The following is a 19,258-nucleotide window of genomic DNA, read 5'->3' as shown; positions in this document are numbered from 1 at the left end:
ACTGGCTTAGAAGAAACGAAACAAATGACGGTTATGGATTTTAGTATTCCAAATGTCAGTTTGTTTCTAAAACAAAACGCTAATACAGATTGTTTACATCAGTCGTTTTTGCCCAGGTTGCAGCGCGTGATCTTGAACTCAACTCAGCGAAGAAAACAAATCCAATGCGGTAGTGGTAAGTCACTTATCATAATTTTATTGATTCTCTAATTCTACCTTGATGTAGCAATAGAATAACACACAACTATACAGAATATAAAAATATATATTATGATGACTGTCAAAATTGCAATTGTTATAAACAAATTGTAATAATTCACCATTGTAATTGATAACGATACATTAAAGCTGTATTGGGTGGGTATGAGTATCCTCGTCGGCCATTTTGTTGTGTTACGTTCACAGAGTGCACCATATACAAGATGGCGTCGATTGGTTAACCGCCGAGCGCACGCTGCCCGCCGTCATCCGCTATCAACCCGAATCATTCGAGCTTGCCGTTCGCAGAGTACAAATCGTCGCGTACGTCGTCTCCTGCAAACCATCGCGCTTCGCTAAATCATCAAATTCCACCCGCGTCGCAGTACACAACGATAAAAATCACGTTTTCTTGTGCGTTATTACAAGGTGTGCGTGCACCATAGCACGGCCCAACGCCACCAGGCTGCCTAAGTACGGTTTAGTGTAACTCCATAACGCTCATTGCAATCGTTGCGTCCAGCAATGGTAATAACGAAGTGAATGTAATCATCACAAGACAAGATCGTCGCAGAGGACATGGTAATTCCAAGCAATTGTTTGCATTCTGAAATAGCATTCGCTATTGTTGTAATATTTGTTATATTTGGGGAAGAATGAACCGCATGTAGTGATTCACACGTTCACGCCGTGCTCTCATCCGTGTATGTGCGGGTGTGTAGTGTCAAACTGCATCACATTGGTATCGACGCTCTAGACTTACCCAATCTGAAGAATCTTCAGAGGTTAATCTGAAAGTTCGCGCTAATCTACGAATCATTTTTTTGATAACAAACTCAGTTTGTATCCGGAAATTAACTGCTGTTTATTTGCAACGATCGAAACATTGTTATCCTGTGTGTAATGTATTTAAAATACATTCGTCTTTTATGTATACCAGTTATTAATGCGCGCGCAAATTCGACAATCCTTGAGCGTCCATGTTTAAAGCACTCTATAGAAAATGTTAAAAATGAGAAGTGTGGAGAATAAGTGTCAAGTAATTAAATAATTAGTTTAATATGTGCAGTGTGTTATCATTTAACTAATTATATGTAATTTTTAGGTATTTGCTGCACAGTGGTTGAAACATGGAGCCTGTTAACTTTCTGCAGTCGAGTGCACTGAAAATCAATCAGGAATATGTTCGACATGATGAAAAGGAAGAAGTCATGGGTGTTCAGGATGGTTTAACATTCAATGATTTTGCATCACATGCTAAATATGAAGTTGGCAATGAACACGTGGTTGCTGTAGGAGTAGAAATAGCCAAGACTGAAAAAATAGTTGACACTATTGATGATGATGCTGAAGCTGCCACAAATAGTGTTGTAGTAGATAGTGCCGTAGTTACCAAGCAATTAAATCCAACACAGGAGGAGGAATCTGCAGATGTTGTTTCTGAAAATGTTTCTGAAGAAATTGTTGATGAAGCAGAGACACAAATAGATTCTGAGGAGTATGACACAACTGTACAAGAATATATGGGAACAACAGATGATACTAATGAAGAAATGCAAGGTGTTCAAATATTTGTTCAAGAAGTAATTGAAGATTCACCTCCAAATATTGAAATACAAGAGGCTGTACCAGATGAAATTGATAAAGAACACTCAACAGCAAGTACACTAGAATATATTGCTACAGATGTAGAAGCATGTGAAGAAATTCAAGTAAATTGTAAGAAAGATGCATTAAATTCTCCAGAAGAAGAGACATTGATGCTTGTAGTAGAAGAAGAAATTGAAGAAGCATGTCTTGTAGGAGAAATGGATAAACCACCTTTGCTTCAAGAGGAGGTGTCTACATCTGACGTTAATTCAACTGAAGATAAAGAATTACCTAAATTGATTCCAATCCAATCGATTCAACATAAGAATGAGTTACCTTCTGAGATGCCATTTTACGACCAATCACAAAACATAGTCGACTGCAGTGGTTGAAACATGGAGCCTGTTAACTTTCTGCAGTCGAGTGCACTGAAAATCAATCAGGAATATGTTCGACATGATGAAAAGGAAGAAGTCATGGGTGTTCAAGATGGTTTAACATTCAATGATTTTGCATCACATGCAAAATATGAAGTTGGCAATGAACACATGGTTGCTGTAGGAGTAGAAATAGCCAAGACTGAAAAAATAGTTGACACTATTGATGATGAAGCTGCCACAAATAGTGTTGTAGTAGATAGTGCAGTAGTTACCAAGCAATTAAATCCAACACAGGAGGAGGAATCTACAGATGTTGTTCCTGAAAATGTTTCTGAAGAAATTGTTGATGAAGCAGAGACACAAATAGATTCTAAGGAGTATGACACAACTGTACAAGAGTATATAGGAACAACAGATGATACTAATGAAGAAATGCAAGGTGTTCAAATATTTGTTCAAGAAGTAATTGAAGATTCACCTCCAAATATTGAAATACAAGAGGCTGTACCAGATGAAATTGATAAAGAACACTCAACAGCAAGTACACTAGAATATATTGCTACAGATGTAGAAGCATGTGAAGAAATTCAAGTAAATTGTAAAAAGATGCATTAAATTCTCCAGAAGAAGAGACATTGATGATTGTAGTAGAAGAAGAAATTGAAGAAGCATGTCTTGTAGGAGAAATGGATAAACCACCTTTGCTTCAAGAGGAGGTGTCTACATCTGACGTTAATTCAACTGAAGATAAAGAATTACCTAAATTGATTCCAATCCAATCGATTCAACATAAGAATGAGTTACCTTCTGAGATGCCATTTTTACGACCAATCACAAAACATAGTCGACTGCAAATGGCACAGCTAATTGAGCAGAAACTTCAAAGTGAGAATGAGAATAACGATGAACCTGAAACAGTGTCTTTGTCAAACGGACATGTTGAAGAATCACAAGCAAAAGGGAATGTAAACCATGAAGACGAAAAACCAAAGAAACCTATAATTGGATGCGTGAGGAAAAGCGAAAGGAGAACTGGGCGATTGACGAAACCTCCATGGTTGATGGAAAGTGGAGAATTTGTTACTGAAGAGGAAGATCAGCATGATAATGAAGATCAAGAAGACGAGGATGAAGACAATGTTGAAAATCTAGATGAAAATGAGGTTGTTAATGGCATTGATATGAGGGAAAAACTCTGCAGTCAGCTGCAAATGTTAAAAGTAAAGAAGAAAGCAGGATCTTTATTTGAAGCTAAGATTCCTGACTTTACTGGTACACATTATAAAAAGAGAGCACCGAAAGCACAGGCGGTTAAACCTTCTACAGATACATCCTTTCCTAAATTAGGACTTAAAATTGTCTCTGTTGCTGGTGGAGTTGATCTTGACAAATGTAAACAACTGAATCCTGTGGATCTTGATGCTGACGAAAATTCGTCTCTGAAAGAAGTCATCATCAATGATCATCTTGATTTACCTACCATCAAACTCACAAAAACGAAGGACTATAAAAAGATTAAAGGTTGGAGCAAGAAAAAACTGCTAACACTTGATGCAGATGAATGTATTGAAAGTGTAGATGATGTTGATTCGAAAGTTGGTGAAGATCCAACTCCGAGTTGCTCATACTTAGTTGGATCTGCCGAAGAGACTCGATCCGAGAACAATGGGTCGGGTAATGTATTCGCCAGCAATAGTTTAGATGGTTTCCTACAAGAAAAAGACCTGAATATTAGCTATAACGTTCCAAATTTGAAATCCACGAATCATAATATTAATCTACTAGATTCCTGCGTTCTTGTCGATGTCGAGATGGATAAGAAGCGAAAAGAACTTGAGCTTGCCGAGACCGAAGATTCCAATTCATGTGGCGATGTTAAAGAGAAAGACAAAGAAGAAATTAAACATTCAAATGTGTACAAACCGAGAACTTTGGCTGAGAAGAGGAAGATGATGTCGGATGAATTTGACGGTGCTGAACCGAAGAAAAGAAGAGCAGAAAAATTCAAAGCGAAGAAGTTTTCCCGACGTCCGATTTCATCTAGATTTGAGTCTCCTGTAATCGAGGATATAAGTCTTGATAATGATAAAGATAATGAAAGTTTATTGATACCTTTTGATCCGACCACTATTGTTCCACAGCTGGCTCAGGAAAATGACGACATTCAATTTCTTACCGAGGAGGAATCTGCGCCCAAAGATTGCGTCAAATCTCAATTCAAGTTCCGCTCGAGTGTTAAGTTTCTCACGTTTTCAGTTGTCACCAGAAAACCAGTGAATAAAACGTTTTATTATAAAGTTACTGATATCAAGCGAAAGGGCAACTTTGATCTTGTACCGAAATCCGTGTGCAATTATCAAAAAGTAAAACCTTCTATTTTGAAAGCTACTCCTACAGTGAATTATCGTCCTGGACCATTATGCAAGAAGCAGGAGTTGCAGGTGAATGGATGCAAGGATTGGGAAACTGTTATTGTGCCACTTCCGAAAGTCCACGTTGAAGTTAAACCACAGATTGGTAAAAAAGTTGATCCAGTCGTTCGTCATTTTGTTAAATTCGACACGTTTGATGTCTCGAAAGGAAGAGCTGAGTTTGCATTAAGTGTCCTGGTTGATGGTGATAATCCTAAAAGCAAAGAAGATGTGAAACCTTTCCAATTTCCAGCCGGGTATAAACACAAACAGGAGAAAGTCATGATGCGCAGGAGCATCCCAAAATATGTAAAGAAGAAACAAAAATTCATCGACGAGGATGAAAAGGAAAAAATAAATAACAAACCGGAAACTGAAGAAGACATTTTACATTCGTGTGAACATGTTATCTCAAAAATGTTGGACTATGTAGAGGTGAAAGAGTTAGAAGACAGTTTGCTCAAATATGATACTGATGTCGAGAGCAAAGTCGATAGTGATCTAGATGTACAATTGGCATCAGTGGGTAATGATAATAAAAAAGAAGAAAATAAGGAAACCACCACACAACCGAAGAAAAAGCTGGAATATGATCGAGTCCACTGCGAATTGCGTAGATTAAGTGTACGCACTGTAAATGTACCTAATGATGAACCATCTGAACCTCAAGAAGAGAAACCAATGTCATGCAGCGTTCATTGTCTGCTCGGTTGTGTATGTCATAGTATATCCAGTCGATATCCGCCTTCGAATCATTGCGGCGAAACACGATGCATATTCAATTGTGTTTGCGGCTTTGAAGCACGCTGCAAAAATGAGAGTAAAGAAGATTCCAAAAGCTTGCTCAATGAGAGAACACTCAGTCGATTCAATAAGGAAGCAAAGCGTAACATTACCGCTCGAGAGGAAAGAGATTTTACGCAAACAGCGATTCGATCCAAGAATAAAACAATCATCCTTGCTAATAATCGCGTCAGCAAACGAACACCGAAATTCAACTTTAAACGATTTGAAGGTTTTCACTTTAGTTTCATTGATGACTCTACGAAGGCGACACCTCAGAAAGTTCTCTCTGAAGCTGTCACACAGAAAATCATTCAAACTGATAAGAAACTTAATAACTGCGTTGTGAATCTTGTCAGGTGTAACTTTGATGATATTGTTCCGTATTGTTTGGTACATAATTTGTATGATTGTCATTGTAAAGGTCTCGCTAAATACAGTCATTCTGAGAATGATAGATTGAATAGGTTGTGGTCAGCAAAGCACAAACCAGAATCAGCCATGGAACTTGGTATCACATCAGAGAAGCACCAGCATCAACTTACAGAAATACCTTTGAGTCAGTCTGTTCATAATGTGCATAATGTAAAAACAAAAGAAGAAAGCACTAGTAATCCCGAAGGTTTATCTGCACGTATGCGTGGAACTGGTGAGTTCTTCCGCGAGAGGAACCGAACTAATAAGTTTAAAAACATGATGGCTCGTAAACTTAAATACGACACTACAGTGGACCCAGAAATAGTAAACAGGTGGATTATTCTTCCACTAGACCATAACATGCCGAAAAAGGATGCGATTGCTACAATATTCGCAAAAAGAGACTCAAAGAAACTCGCACCTTTACCATGGGAAGAAAACGAAATTGTTAACATCGACGATGATGAGTCCATCGGGAATGATACTACTAAAACACGTAAGAAACGTAAACGTAAAACAACTGATGAGCTTGCAAATCTTACAAACACAACCAAACCGAGAACATTGAAAATTATAGGAAGAGCGTTGACAATCTCGGGTGCTTTATATTCGCCAACAGAGGCTATTAGTCAACAATTCTCCGCGATGATTGGTAATAAAACAACACCTTTAAATGAATTCCGATTATTACTCTGGGCGGCTTTAGTACAACTGTATGAAAGTAATGCAGTCTATATTTGGATCAGCAATAACACTAGTAAACTGCGCTTTATCATCACCGATTCGATGTCGAATCCGAAAGGAGGATACAATAATATTCGTGAGTATGAGAAGGCCGACCCTAACAGTATCAAAGTGGAGTTTATCAAGTGGATTGTTACGAAAACAGTTCCTGACAAGAAGAACAGCGACAACATTTTAGTGATACTGAAAATTAATGATCCGTATTGGGAGATTTGCGGTATTTGTTCGAAAAACAATCAAACTTCAAATAATGCAATAAATGAACAATCACAACAAGAAAATCAAGCGGATACAAGCAGTGATAGTACCAATGGGGTGGTAAAAGAAGTCATTCAAAAGGTTAACGAAAAGTATTACAAAACTGTTGAACATGTTCTGTTTGCTAATGGTACATTTGCACCCAAAAAGTTACTGTTGATGAATAAGAAAGAAGCGCGTATGGCTGAGCCAAGATTGTCTGCTGCTCTACCACATATACTCAGCAATTGCAGGTGGAGAGTCCTGATGATAAACTCGAACTTTGCCATCTTAGCATTCACACGGAACGAGTTCCGTATTAAGTGTAGCGATATTTTAACTGTTATGAAAGTAGCTGGCAGGTATAAGAAGACAATTGTTATCAATACATATGAAGTGTCAGCGAATTACAAACACAAATTGTTTGGTTTGTATGTACCGCCAACAATACAGGACAGGATTTTTATCGGGCCTTATTATAATGATGAAGAGCATGGATTGGAAACACTGCGGTTTGTTAATAACGAGTTGATGAACACCGACGATTTTAATGCCATGCGAGGAATCAAAAATGTATCGAACACTGGACTCTGGTATTCGCAATATGGCCGCGTCTCTGAACCACCACCGGTTTCACCAGCTGATAAACAAGGTGAACCTGTTATAGATCTCACAGATATGGATGAAATGAAGGGATTGATGAAGTCTTCAGACCTTACAATTACACCTACACCTGTATCTGTACCAACGCAAAAGAAAACTCATCGGAAATCATCTCAGGAACTTGCAAGTGAGTCAAATGCAGTTCAGATCAAATCCGAACCAGCGTCCGATATCATTGCGATTGAAGATACAGTTATATCAATTCCCAAATCCACAGACGTTTCTTTAAAATCACAGAAAGTAGATTTAACATTGAAACGTAATAAGAAACTTGTGAAACCTATGCATAATGGGTTCGAGCATGTTGATGTGAACAACCTGCCTCCACCAGGTAAAATGCCTGAATTGATTAAAATTCCACTAAAGGCAAACAAATTAAACAAAAACATAACTCAGGCTAATTCTCGGGAAAACATGGAGGAACTGATGAATGTTGCTACATTGGATAATATTGTATCCAAAGCCAAAGGAATAGATTCGACGAATCTAGAAAAATGTTTCAACATGCGATTGAAAATCATCATGAAACAAATGAATATGTATCTGCCCAAGTTGGCGAAACCAATTTGCTTCCGGTTGAATTTTGGCAACGGCATTATACTTGCCTATGTTATCGACAAGGAGGTGTTTGTTTACTGGCCTGGTGACAACAAGAAACAGTTTTACTTCCCGTTGTTAGAGAATGCTGTTCAGTGGCTTAGTCGGTAAGTTGACTAATCCTAATAAAATCACGAATTGATTGTAAATATTACAATTTATTGCAGAGAATTGCACGAAGTGTTTATCTGCATACCCTCGACGTTTAAGATTGTCGTTACGCCGGTGGGACCAGCGCATTATCTTGAATATATCAATCGGGGAGTTATTTCACAGAAGTATTTCAAGGAGATTTGTGTAAGTATCAGCTATTGTGGACGGATAAGTGTTTGGTGAAACGCATGCATGTTGACCCTCTCGTTTGCTTTGCAGATAATTGGAGATTTTGGCATTATGCGATTATCCGAGGCGCAAAAATTCTTGATGTACGACCGCGTGCAAGATGCAAGGCGTGCGTTACGTGAAGCCGAGGGTAAAAGTCTCAAGTTTAAGAAGGCGATTGCTCAAATTATTGATCAAAATGACATGACGAAGACTGAATTTAAACAAAGGGTAAGATTTTATTTGCTTTCTAAATGTTGTAGCACTTAATTAATTTATTTTAACACGAAATTAGTAGAATTATTTAAATATTTGGGTTTTTCCTGACATTAACCCCGTTTATCGGTAATCGTTTGTTCAGATTAAAAGTAAACAAGTAATCCTTCAAGTTTAACTTAACAACCCTTTGCCAACAGGTAAAAGACCTAATCACGAAGGCCACTGCGGCAGCCGATAAGCCAGCTGGTAATCAATTGCCTCATAAAGTCAACCAATCCACAACCAAAAGTGCGCCATCTGAAGTGATATGTTTAGACTCTGACGAAGAGCAACGGGAGGAAGCACCGCAAGTGCCTCAATCACCACACCCAACGAAGCCAAAGCAAACTGTTCCAGCCGCAAAATCAGTGCTGCGGCGCATCCAAAACCGAGGCATCTCGAAGGTTGCGAAGGTGAAAGCAGGCGCTAAGACGCACAATCAGCGCATGAGCCTACAACCACCTACAACTGAGAAGTCTGAGTTCAAAAGTAAGCGGCGTTCGCTGGATAATAACGTTGCCAATCGTGAGGAAGAAGTGATGCAAATTGATCTCACTCACTTGACGACCGAGAGGGTGAAACAGCTGATCCGCGGTACCGAAACTGGTGACCGCATTACACTGACGCAGGAGCAGGTAAAGAAGCTGCGGGCTTTGTCGCGCACGCCGAATACAAGCGAAAAGCTTAAGCAGAACGGCGTCAGCTAGAGCCAAATATTTTTAAGCAGATGATGCGAGAAAAGAAATGAAATTTATCGATCATAGTATTAAGATAGTTTCATATACATTCGTATATATATTTTTTATTTTTATTTTTATTGCGTTTCACTTGTATATTACATTATTTAATTAGTTTCATTTCGAACTTAATCACTCTCGGCAGAGTCCTGTTATGTAAAATACGATTATTGATTAACTACTAGTTAAGAGTATTATTGCGATGCAACCACGGCAGGCTTGCACTCTTCTTTTTTTTGTATACATATAAATGTGATAATAGGTTTACGACGTTTAAGAATATACGCCGGCGAACAAGCGAGCGCAAAAGTGCAATTTGTGTCATCGTAACCCTATCCTATCCATGCGATTGCAATTAAAAGTAGATCATTGCGATGCGATAAACCAAAAACCACATGCGTGCATCAACATGCGACAGTCTGACATACACACACGCAAACACGGATCATGCATGTATTGAATATTAGGGTTACTTTTTCTGTGTCGGTATGTCACCGGAAAAAAATTGTGCGTGGGACGCGCAATTGCGACGCAATTATGCGCCCTAATTGCAGGGTATGACCGCGGACTAATTGCGGACACACAAATTTTACTGTGTGAACTTGAGGAACGCGAAATTTACATGCGCTTCAATTTTATTCTAATTTATATTAACATTATTTGCTGTAGAAATTTAAAAAACGGATCAAAGAAATAATATGCAACACGTGCCATCACATCTGCTTATGAATATTAAGATTTTTTACTTTTTCAATATTTTTTATATAAAAATGGTACTAAGAAGTACAAAGATGAAGGTAAGCCAATACCTTGACTATCATTATACTAGACACGAGAGAAGAGATGAAAAAAACCTTTGGATCTAATATAAAGCAATGTGTAGCAGATGTCAAGGAAGAATTGTTGTAACAGGTAAGTCCGGAAAAATGCGTACCCTAGCAGAGACTTCTTTTCTCTAGGTGCCCTAGCTAGTTGTGTTATGGGCGGAGGTAAGACAGCGATCAACGACGCACGCACTCGTTTCTAAGGTGGCGGAATTCGTATTGACGAATTTAGGAGATTGTTGATTTTATTTTGTTTAAATTTAAGTCATTTTCGACTTGGAAGACAAGAAAAAAATGCAAAATGAGTAATGGGTTGATTTTATTCGATAATGTTACTAAACAATAACTTTTAATGAACTTTTTGATATGTAGTAAGCTGCAAATTACTTCTGAAAACATTTTCTTGGAAAATTACAATTTTAAGTGACATTTTAATGCATTTCAGGTAATTTTCTTCATTTTCATGATTTCTGAGGCATTTTGAGTGTTTAATTTCTTTAAACATTTAAAATCTTGCTATTTTATACCAAAATTCTTGATATTTATAACTTTAAAAGCGACAATTCAAAAACGTTGCCCGTAATCTACCTGAAAAGCTCAAACTTTACCAGGTGTGCGAAGTTTTAATCTTATAGTGCGCATGCTCTTGCCTACCCCAAGAGTTATAAAACCGTTGCGCTACACGCGACTGCTTATTCCACAACGTGCTTGGTGTTCGAGCGAGCGCCCTACGTTCAGTCTGCGTCCGAGTCGGTTTTAGTGAACTTGTGTTTTCATAGACGACTTTCAACGACATCGGCACCCCGCTGTCTGCAACAACGAACCCCAACTTGCAAAATCTCATCAATATAATACTAAAGTTAACATGAACTAAGTGTGCTAAGTGACATTTAATACACACGATTGAATTGTGTGATCAACAAGTGAATTAGAACTATTTCTAACGCGTTTCCTTGGATTTGCGGATCAACCGTTTTTTAAATTTCGAAATGGCGAGATCCCCACAAGCTGACTCATCTCTATACGCTAAACTAGATCCCACGTATTTCTCAGACGACCGCGTGTTACTGAATCTTCTTAATGATGAACATCTCTACGTGCCGTCTTTCAATTACTTCAACACTTTCCAGACGGATTTGCAGCCGTTCATGCGCAAAGTGGTCACCACATGGATGCTGGAGGTACATTTGTTTAAATAAAATTAATTTATTTCTAGTTTTTGTTGTTTGATGGAAGTTTTTACACTTGTTGTTTGTTGGTGTAGGTGTGTGAGGAACAAATGTGCGAGGATCAGGTACTGCCGCTGGCGATCAACTACATGGACCGTTTTCTCTGCGCGTGCAACATAAAACGACAGCAGCTGCAGATGCTCGGCGCTACCTGTCTGCTTCTCGCCTCCAAAGTGCGCTCATCGTCGCACCTTCCCATTGATCTCCTCTGTGCATACACCGACTACAGTGTCACACACGAACACATTTCGGTGAGTTACCATTTTTCTATATTGTACTATACCAAACACTTTTGCAATATTTTACAACGGAGGTAATTTGTAAGATACGAAATTAGTTGCGGTCGATTTTGTGTTTTGTGTCATTATGTCGTGTCCGGGAAGAGGATTCAAGGTGGTTGCTCACGCACGCGACCCTCGCACGTGTCTTGAGACATTAGAGATCTCCAGATACGTGCGCACTTCGGGTGCATCGGATACGGAAAGGGCCAATTTATATATCAAGCATATCGGTCTTTGTAGAACCCACGCAGCATGTCATAAAGTCTTGACTTTGCACGCGTCTACAATCTTAGGAGATCCTGCTGATAAAATTGCCGGATGACAATTGTCTCACCTTCAAATATAAAACTTCCTTTGCGAGGGTCGTGTAATCACCGCGTTTTTTTCATAATCTGAATTTTGTGACATAAAATCTTAATTGGTATCTTTGGGGTTTTGGTATTGAGTAATACAGGAAGGATGTGATTTATCCTTCATCTTTGATACACATTAACATAATTTCACATCGTACATCCTTCCGGTTGGGCAACTTTCAATTTTTTTCTTAAACTTTTATATTTTTCGTGCCTACACTTGCGTAAGAAATAATTGTCTTCACCTCGTAGTTGGGTATATAATATTAGGGATGTTGGTTTATGTAGATCTTTATGACCCTGTTTTTCTTCATGGGAAGCACCTCCAATATCCGTTTTTTTCTATTCATATTCGTCTTCGGGTAGTTCACCTCATCATAGATTCAAAATATTTAACGTGTTCCGGTTTTGCTTCTATTCCATTCTTGTCGCCTCTGTGCTCATCCCTTTTCTATTATGCGCCTATACCCTCCCCGAAAAAACGGTGCCGAAAGGTGGCCCGTATCGGAATTGGACCGGACCCTTGCACAAAGGACAAAATTCCCATATAAGGTTCACATCACATCCGAAACACCTTGACGGTGAGACCGAACTTTTCGTAAACGATGTCAAATGATGGCGATTGTGATTGCGATTGCGATTATTGACGCAAGCTTCGCATGTGGGTTTGGGGTGGATTGAATTTCGCTTTTCTTACAATAAGTGTGGGAATAAGGGTGACTTTGTAATTTTTCTGCTTTTTTTTTGCATCAAAACGGTTGAATTGCGTGGAATCCAAGGAAGTAAATTATATATAGCTATAGGTACTTGATACTAAGGGTGCTTATTAATTGTATGTGTTTATTTTACGTCTTGTGGTGTTTTCTGGAACATCGGTTGCGTGGAAAGTCGTTAGGAAAGAGGCGCGCGTTCTGGTGCACTGAGCGTAACTCATCGCGACATATGTCTTGAAGAAGAAATTTCACCCGCCAAAAGAACACTCAACAACATTTGGTGTCTTTCAAGCTTTTCATCCCCTTAAAGTCTTTAATGTGTAACGATCATTAGCTCGTATTAAATTACAATAGCTGTTAAGTACTCAAGACGACCTGCTTTTATTGATTATCGACTTTTGGGGTAACTCCATACAAATTGATTAAATATTAAATTTAAAGAAAAAATCATTCAACCAAAACTTAACCACAATTATTTTTTGTCTTGTCAGTTACAAACGTCTTGTAGCTTAAGTGAATACGGAAGCGATTGAAAAAAGGGCACATATTATTAGTTACAGCAGAGACTTCCTTGGCCTATAATTTCATTATTTTGTAACCGATATCCCAACGGATATACAAATCGGAAGCTAGGGAAGTATATTATATAAATTCACGTGGGATATTCGGTTGTCGCGAATTTTCTTGACCTTGCCTGCGCTGTGGGAAACAACGTATCCCTCGAGACTCCCTTAAACTGCATTCTACGTAATGCTACAAGCTATTGTCCTGCGCCCTCCTTGATCGAAAACGCATAGAGACCCAGCGCGAGAGGATAAATAACAAGCGGTGCATTATTTATATTAGTTTATTCTATTTTTTGTTCTGAACCCTCTTAGGAGGCAAAGGTAAAGGCATAGATCTGCATTTTTTCATCTGCAGTTCTCACAATTAGGATTATTGGTCGCGCATCTAATTTATGTGGTCATGGTATGACCACAACCAACCCTAAGGATGACACTCATTTTATTTTTTAATTCTATGTTTACAGAGTTGGGAATTACTGGTGTTATCCAAACTGAAGTGGAATTTGGCGTCCATCACTGCCTTTGACTATGTCGATCAGATCATCAGTCGTCATCCATGGGGTGTTCATCAGGACTTGCTCCGTCGTCACGCGCACACCCTCATTGCAGTATTCTACACCGGTAAGTCACCAAGTTAATACCCAAACATTCCATCATTATAGAAAATGTGGTGTGTAAATATTGAACTTTCATGCACTAATTGTCATCGAATTGGTGTGGTGGTACTCCCCCGATGACCACCCCTAACGCGCTTCATCGCGCTGCTAGTTTTTTATGTGCTTTATTCGATTTACTTGACATCTGCTTACTTACCTACAGCTGCGTAAGGGTAGAGTGTAAAAGTATGCGCACACACCTTGAATGGTGGCAGCAAGTTATTCCTGCACGCGATTTTATTACACCATTCGAGGGTGTAATGCGTAATAATGCGCGGACAAGGTGCATATTAAAGGGTCGTTCGGGGGTCGCGACCGCCCATACCAGTTTCGACGCGCTGCAGAAATTGCAAATGAAGCACATGTCGATACGCAGAGTAGAGAGCAAACCCCAAACCAGTTAAAGCGAATTATTATACTGATGGTGTGGTTGTAGGTTGAGCAAATTCATTGTACAGCAAATAGCAACAGATGCCTCGGCGCTCGCGAGTTTTTATTATGATTTTTTTTCGGCGCGTGAAGCTTATGCTTTGATTTCGTGGTGAGTGGTGGAGTCCAGGTGCAGCGAAAAGCACATGTCGCGATTCGGGCATTTAAATTTCGCCATTTTTAAAGGGCTACCAGCAGCTACATCCAGATGTTTTGCATCAAGGACAAACCAATTCATTTTTGACTTTCACTTTTCAATGTATATATATATAAACCGCTTGAATTTTATTTAGATAAGTTTGATATCGAACGGGTGTTCAGTTTCTTGGTTTGTGTAACTTTGTGATTATGGCAGCTGCATTCAAAGCCAATATCATTGTTTGCTTTAACTCCCAAAGCCAACAAAACATCTTAAAGAAAGGGAAGACAAGCTAAAGGTGTCGCGTGCAATTGTATGTAACCATGATGTCCGGCAGTCGCGTGCCATTCCAACGGGGGTGTCTTTACCCTCGGTCGGTATCACCTGGAAACAAATCAGGGCAGATCTTAAGACGCAAGATGCCAGACACAATGGTGACTACCCTAAGCGACCGGGTCGCAGACGGTATTGTTCGCCAAATCGCTTTCAATCCGCGCACACCCCGAAGCACAAGCAAAAGAAATAAATCCACATCCGCGTGTGTGCTGGTGCAGACGACGAGACGGCGGTCGATCGGGTCGATCGTCTTTTGCATTGAAAGACGCAACACGCGAGCTTACGTCAGGTCAGGTCGGGATTTCGGGAGGAGGCCAGGTGTACATATACACCACCAGACAGGGTGCAGTGAGCCTTCTATTATGGTCGCGTAAGAAAGCAAAAAATCTTTGCGAGTTCAAAGCCGGAATGCACTTCTTTTGTGTGTGTATGGTACGACCGGGGGTAGTTGGAGGGCAATCTTACTCACCCTTCATGTTTCGAGGTATGCTATGTACGAGTACATAGCTTTCGCTAGTCCCTTTCGCAACAAGACTTTTACTTGCATTGTTTTCTTGCGACTGGCGTCTGCGTAGGTAATCTGGTTTCTAACCCCTCATCAAGAAAGTACCCTCGAAAGGGAAATCGCGTCGTGTTTGCCAACCTAGTCGAACGCCCGTTATTTGAATATAACTGCCACTTATACATCAAATAAATCACACTAATTTTATATTTAAACAAAAAATTTATTTTTTACTAGCTGTTGCCCGCGACTTTGTTCCGGCAGTGTTTAATAAAAATGTAATTCGTTTTTACTCTCTTGTTCTAGACATACTCGTAGTAAGTGTCAATTCTATCAATAAGATTAGCAATTTTAATTTAAAGAAATTAATTATATAAAGTTTTGTCAATAATGCACTTCAGCGCGCCATCTCGAATTCATCTATTTAACTATAACTATGATTGAATCTCAATGTCAAATTTTATTCTATAGAAAAGAGCTGTTTTGAGGATTTTCCCGGCAATTATTCGAATTTTTCTCACCTTTTAAACCTTCTCCTAGACCTCCACGAATAATTCAAGACCAAGATAAGATAAATCCGTTCAGCCGTTCTCGAGTTTTAGCGAGACTAACAACGAACAGCAATTCATTTATATATATATATATATATATATATATAGATTTTAAAATTAAAGTTAAAATATTCTGGTAACAGATGTGCTGGCACGTGCCAAATTTAATATTTCCCATTGTTTAGAAATAGAAAGCAATCGGCTATAAAATACACCCTGGTGTCCAATGGTCACACGCATCAGTAACCATACCAGGAAGTGGGTCGTGTTTTATCGGCGCGTTGGGATATTTAAGCGATTGCTCCTGCAGTGTAAATATGTGACACCTGACTTTAGTGTGTTCGGTGTTTGAATAAGTGTACTGTACAGGCACTCACATTACTCCGGATCCAGATGTATGGTCATAGTCATATAGTCATACCAGCTGTAATTGCGTTCCCTCGATGCGATATTACATACGTGTTTCATATCTGATTTTTTGGAACACCGTAAGTTTTTGACTGTTGAAAATATTCCCGAAGTGACGTTAACAATATATACATGTGCGGAGACATTTTAGGGTGAAGAATAAGGTTCTAATAAGGCGCCCTACCCAGGTGGGTACCGATAACAATAAGTGTTTTCGTTACGCGGCGCATGGTTTTCTTGTGAAGCAAGCGGAGGGAAAGACCCCAATGTGCACACTTGGAAAATGTCTCAGAAAATATTACATACGTTATTTTTGCACCTGGCGTTATCAATTTATTTTTATTTTTTAAGAAAAATATATAAAAATGATTAGATACGTTTTTAAATGGAAATTAAATGTCTTTGAAGTTGAGATGCCAGCTGCGTAGCGCGCTGCGTCCAAAGATTTAACCGCGTAGTAATCGAAGACATCTCGCGAGCGGGCGCACTGCGCCCCAAACGCAAGGTGCACGCGGTGTGCGCGTACCTGTTGTCTGCCACCTGCCGCATTCATAATTGCTGCCGCCACGCCACACGGACGTAGTACGACGTTGTTCCACGCTTGCGTACTACTATTTTTCCTACAAACATTAAATTTTTAACAAGTTAAGTTAGTTTGATACAAAAAATAAAACAAAAAACTTTAGACACGCGAAACCTGGAATTTTGACGAGACGAGGAAGTAAAACACAAGGTGCAACTAATACCGAAATAAATACAGTTATAATAGGAGCAGAAAAGTCAGAATTTAAGTGTTTTTGGGTTGACAAAATATTTTTCAATCTTTTTCCTGCTAAAACTATATTTTTAGTTACAAAAAACTAAATAGTTGTTTGGCGGTCTGAGATTTTACCTGCTTTACAGTTAATTGTTGTCAACAATGAGTTTTGCACCCATTGCAAAGCCAAGTCTCTTTAGTTCTGGAAAAAATAATAAAAGATCAGTTTTTACCTAAGTTGTGCCGGCGACGCCAGGTGCGCATACTCAGCGCATACACATACACGAGTTATTATTGAATAATTTCTACCTGTTTTCGTTTTTATTCGTTGCACGACGTTATATAACACAACACACAACCAGCCATAGATACTTACTGCATATAAACATATGAAGAAAATGTTATTAGAGAATGACGGTTAGTTTTTAGCATTCCTAACAAGAAGTAGTTAGTTAACAGGGAGCGGATATGTTAAGTAGCCCCGTGTTAGGAGGTGCAGTATGCAGTGTACTCCTAGATTCCGTTACAGGCCGTTTTTTATGAGGCGTCACCCTTTGCAAAGAAATTCAAGCTCTCCTTAAACCTTAAACCTTCAACCCTTAAAAACCAATTCAATGCTTTTATTTTATTTTTAGCTTGCACACCGTTGTGTAATTTTAATTTTAAGTTTATATTTTCTTTATTGTTTCAGAAACGAACAGTATTCAAACACCGCCATCTTTGATAGCCGCCGCATGCATCACCTCCGCTTACAGAGGACTTAAACTCCCAGTGCCATTGATTGTCACCGTGGATATTTGCGCATCCACCGGCGTTGAACAATCCATGCTGGAAAATCTAGTTCAGTTTGTGGATCAAATTGTTGAAGGCGCTGTTGTGCAAACACCAGAACCCAGAGCTACTCAAGATAAATACGTCACCAGTGGGGAATTTGAAAGTCCCACCTATGGACAACCTGAAACTCCCACAGAAGTCGACAACGTTTACTTCTAATTTATTTTGATTTTATTTTTTGGAGACTTACGAGTGCTGGCGATTTTTACACTCGAGTTGTTCACAGTTTTATTGTTGGCGGTTGTTGCGTTATTTAATTTTTAATGGTAGTTTGATTGTTTGGACAAAATTACCCAAAAAAATGTTTGACACATGATCTCAATCAACATTATCTCTACACAGTATTCAAGTTTCAAATTTTACAAAGCTATTGATGCGTCTAAAGTGCCTCAACGTGCCTTAGTACAAGACTTAAATTAAATAATAGTTGTAATAATAATAGGGCATTGATATATGTAATGATCTCACTATATCTATTTTTATATTCAAGTTAACAAAAGTAACACTTAACGTTTTCTTACCCTTAGGCGAATATTAATCTATACTAAACTATAAGTTCTCGTTTCTGTGATTTAATCAAAGATAAATATTAACAAAACAAACAAAAAACATTCCGTAAAATGTAAAAAAATTGAAACACACAAAAAAAGCATAAAAAATTTGCAGCAAAATGATACAAAAAAAAAGAACAGTTTGGCGTGAAAAATTTCTGGTTGGCGATTATTATTTTTTTAATCTTTATTTTATTTTATATCGGTTTGTTATCTAGTCGTTAATAATGTATTGTATTTTTTGTATATTTTATTGTTTCCTGCAGATGGCGGGCGAACTAATGCTAGAGTTGACTTAAGCATATTTTTTAGCATTTTCTTATTTATTATAAAGACACCCTCGCGTAGAGTCGTTTTCTCGTGTATTCGCGACCAACCAAAGGACAATTATTTTAATTTTTTTCTCATTATTCCAACGTAAAGTTAAGAAGTATTTATATTTACGAACATTGCAAGTTTCTGATGTAATATATAGTATTTTCTATTTGTACTTTTCATCCAAGTGTTGATTGTATTCTCTTTTATAAGCATTGAAATCGTTCTGTTGCGATTTTTTTCTATTCTAATAAATGTGAATTTGAGTATTAACATTTGAAATGTGTGTGTACAGCAGCAGGAATGTTTTCTATGCGATGAAACTGCTTAGGGGTGGAACTAGTTTGGGACTATTATAGGTGTATAGAGAAATAGAACGCCAGGTGTTGGTTACACTATTGCGCGTTCCGATTGAATAAAACAGGTTCAAACCCTCAAAACACATTGTGCACTGAGGTAAGGAGTAAAATTACACCAA

At 38.6% G+C, this 19,258-nt stretch overlaps 3 protein-coding genes across 3 annotated transcripts; all 3 read left to right on the top strand.

Annotated features, from left to right (window-relative positions):
* The first annotated feature begins 185 nt into the window (after window positions 1-185).
* LOC135792178 (uncharacterized) lies at window positions 186-2,180 on the top strand. The gene is made up of 2 exons (XM_065302792.1): window positions 186-780; window positions 1,304-2,180. The coding sequence occupies exon 2, from the start codon at window positions 1,329-1,331 to the stop codon at window positions 2,178-2,180; it is 852 nt and encodes a 283-aa protein (XP_065158864.1). The 5' UTR covers window positions 186-780; window positions 1,304-1,328.
* Window positions 2,181-2,591: 411 nt separating this feature from the next.
* On the top strand, window positions 2,592-9,651 carry ocm (over compensating males). Its single transcript, XM_065302354.1, has 4 exons — window positions 2,592-8,127; window positions 8,188-8,317; window positions 8,393-8,572; window positions 8,758-9,651. The coding sequence occupies exons 1-4, from the start codon at window positions 2,807-2,809 to the stop codon at window positions 9,304-9,306; spliced, it is 6,180 nt and encodes a 2,059-aa protein (XP_065158426.1). The 5' UTR covers window positions 2,592-2,806; the 3' UTR covers window positions 9,307-9,651.
* A 926-nt stretch (window positions 9,652-10,577) lies between these two features.
* On the top strand, window positions 10,578-19,053 carry LOC135791812 (G1/S-specific cyclin-D2-like). The gene is made up of 4 exons (XM_065302355.1): window positions 10,578-11,341; window positions 11,425-11,640; window positions 13,767-13,923; window positions 17,772-19,053. The coding sequence occupies exons 1-4, from the start codon at window positions 11,150-11,152 to the stop codon at window positions 18,071-18,073; spliced, it is 867 nt and encodes a 288-aa protein (XP_065158427.1). The 5' UTR covers window positions 10,578-11,149; the 3' UTR covers window positions 18,074-19,053.
* The last annotated feature ends 205 nt before the right edge of the window (window positions 19,054-19,258 follow it).

Source organism: Atheta coriaria, unplaced genomic scaffold (genome assembly GCF_025399875.1).
Source record: "Atheta coriaria isolate IRGN ID8LTWV9N9 unplaced genomic scaffold, Caltech_Dcor_3.1 hic_scaffold_5_pilon, whole genome shotgun sequence".
In the NCBI taxonomy this organism is placed as follows: domain Eukaryota; kingdom Metazoa; phylum Arthropoda; class Insecta; order Coleoptera; family Staphylinidae; genus Dalotia; species Dalotia coriaria.
Note: the sequence above shows the minus strand (reverse complement) of the source record. Positions and strands in the feature narration are given on the sequence as shown.